This window comes from Octopus bimaculoides, chromosome 1, assembly GCF_001194135.2.
Source record: "Octopus bimaculoides isolate UCB-OBI-ISO-001 chromosome 1, ASM119413v2, whole genome shotgun sequence".
Lineage (NCBI taxonomy): Eukaryota > Metazoa > Mollusca > Cephalopoda > Octopoda > Octopodidae > Octopus > Octopus bimaculoides.
This window is the reverse complement of record NC_068981.1, coordinates 80,371,248-80,373,341: the sequence shown is the minus strand read 5'-3', so window position 1 is coordinate 80,373,341 and position 2,094 is coordinate 80,371,248. Positions and strand designations below refer to the sequence as shown.

Here is a 2,094-nt window from a genome sequence, read left to right as displayed (position 1 = left end):
ATATACATATATATATGTATATGTATATATATATATAATTTATTAATAAGGGTAGAAATTGATATTAATCAATTAAAACCAGTGGTCTAGCATATTAAAAAAATCCGAAGATTAAAATTATATTACATATAAAAATAAGAGGAATGACCAGCAAAAGTGGACTCCTATATGCTAGAAATAGATGCTGAATCATCTAACCACAAAAAATATGTTCTCAGTAAAAATTTAGCGACACAACAGACTGTAAAAGAGCAAGACAAATGAAAAAATACTAAATAAAAAAACGATTAACCTACGTACCATGGTTTCACCTGTTAAAATTTACATAAGTGAATATCTACAGGATCATCAGCGTAGTCTGTCAATTTATGAAATATAATTTCCAGAACTAGACACAAGACGTCCACCCGAAAGAGAGCACGTGTAGAGTTCTACAAATTACATTCAGTGTATCCTTTCAAATGTCTTCAATCTGGCACGCTAAGTCCGGAAATAACTCTGCAGTTAATAAATTTTTGCAGCTAATTTACCGGTTTGAGAACATCATTATTTAAAATTTATTAATAAGGGTAGAAATTGATATTAATCAATTAAAACCAGAGTTTGTGTGGGTAGGGATTTGTAGGAGTATATGGAGGTGGAGAACTAGGGAAAATGGGAGAGGGGAAGGTAGGCAACATGTTTAAAGATTGGGAAGAAATGAAGGCTGGACTGAGGGAATGATAAAGACAGAGGTGGGAGGTGCATATGGTGGGGAAGGTAGAGGGATGCTGGAGAATAAATTATACAACGAACCAGATTAATTGAGCACAAAGAAATGTGGACTGTAGAAAATCATTCATAGATGACTTTTTCAGACTCAGTTGAACGTGGTTAAACATGCTTCAACAGGAATGAAAATAATGTGACATGGCTTCCTGAAAGTAAACTCTCCCCTCTGATAAAATGAGAAACTTCATGCTACTTATTAACAAAAAATGGCTCAAACCAACATTTAGAATTTGCCATGTTTGGTGGACTATTGCACAATACGTTTGAATACATATTCCATATCTCGTGTAAAACTAGACCATTCCAAATGCCTGACTTGACAAAGATTTTCAGCATCACATGATTGGTCATGTGACCAATCATTAGAGACTTAGGCATGGAGCCATTTTCAGAGTACTTAAGTCTAAAGATACAATTATAAAATTAGTCTCCCTACACACTTTTAAACTATAAAATGTATAACCATTTGTCACTGGCCTGCCAATGTAAATACCATTGGCTGTATTCACTACACATACAGCATTTGATAACTGCAGGCAATGAGGTGTATTAAATGTTTTAAGGTTATTACCTTCAGTATCTTTATTTTCACAGGTTTGTTGTTGCATTATTTATTTTCACACTTAAATATGATACTCCCCAGCTTTCACTCTGATTTTTTATTATATCAAATTTCTGACATAACACATGAGTAAATGTGGTAACTATTTGGAAGTGGATGTGTGATTTGCTATATCACACATTAGATAAACATTCTCACAAAACTATAAAAAACAGAAATAATAAAACAATTCACTACATGCTATTCACAAAAATTTGTTTCTTTTATATCTATTCCAGTTTTTGAACAGTATCAGAAAGACCGCACCAAGTTTGTCCAAACTATAGCTGAGTTGGCATCACGTCCACAGCACATAGAGACATTACAAAATGCTGGTATTATGTCACTACTGCGGCCACTCCTTTTGGATATTGTACCAACTGTCCAGCACACTGCTGCTCTAGCTCTAGGCAGACTTGCCAACTACAGTGAAGAACTGGCTGAAGCTGTGGTGAAAGGGGACATATTGCCTCAACTTGTTTATTCTTTGGCTGAACAAAATGTAAGGGCCACCTCTTTATCTAGCTTTAATATTGTTCTCATTACCAATCATCATTCATCATATTCATCACCACCTCAACCATATTTTTCATCAAAATTATAATAGTTAACATCATTCTCATTATCTACTATCATTCACCACTAGCAGCACCACCACTAAAACCACCACCACCACCAAAACCACCACCACCAAAACTACCACCACCACCACCACCACCACC

At 34.9% G+C, this 2,094-nt stretch overlaps 1 protein-coding gene across 1 annotated transcript in view; it reads left to right on the top strand.

Annotated features, from left to right (window-relative positions):
• LOC106870367 (sperm-associated antigen 6) overlaps window positions 1–2,094 on the top strand; it is a 21,789-nt gene that overhangs the window by 7,447 nt on the left and 12,248 nt on the right. Inside the window, exon 2 of the mRNA XM_014916405.2 lies at window positions 1,612–1,874. Coding sequence (XP_014771891.1) covers window positions 1,612–1,874 — 263 coding nt within the window. The remainder of the gene's footprint in view (window positions 1–1,611; window positions 1,875–2,094) is intronic.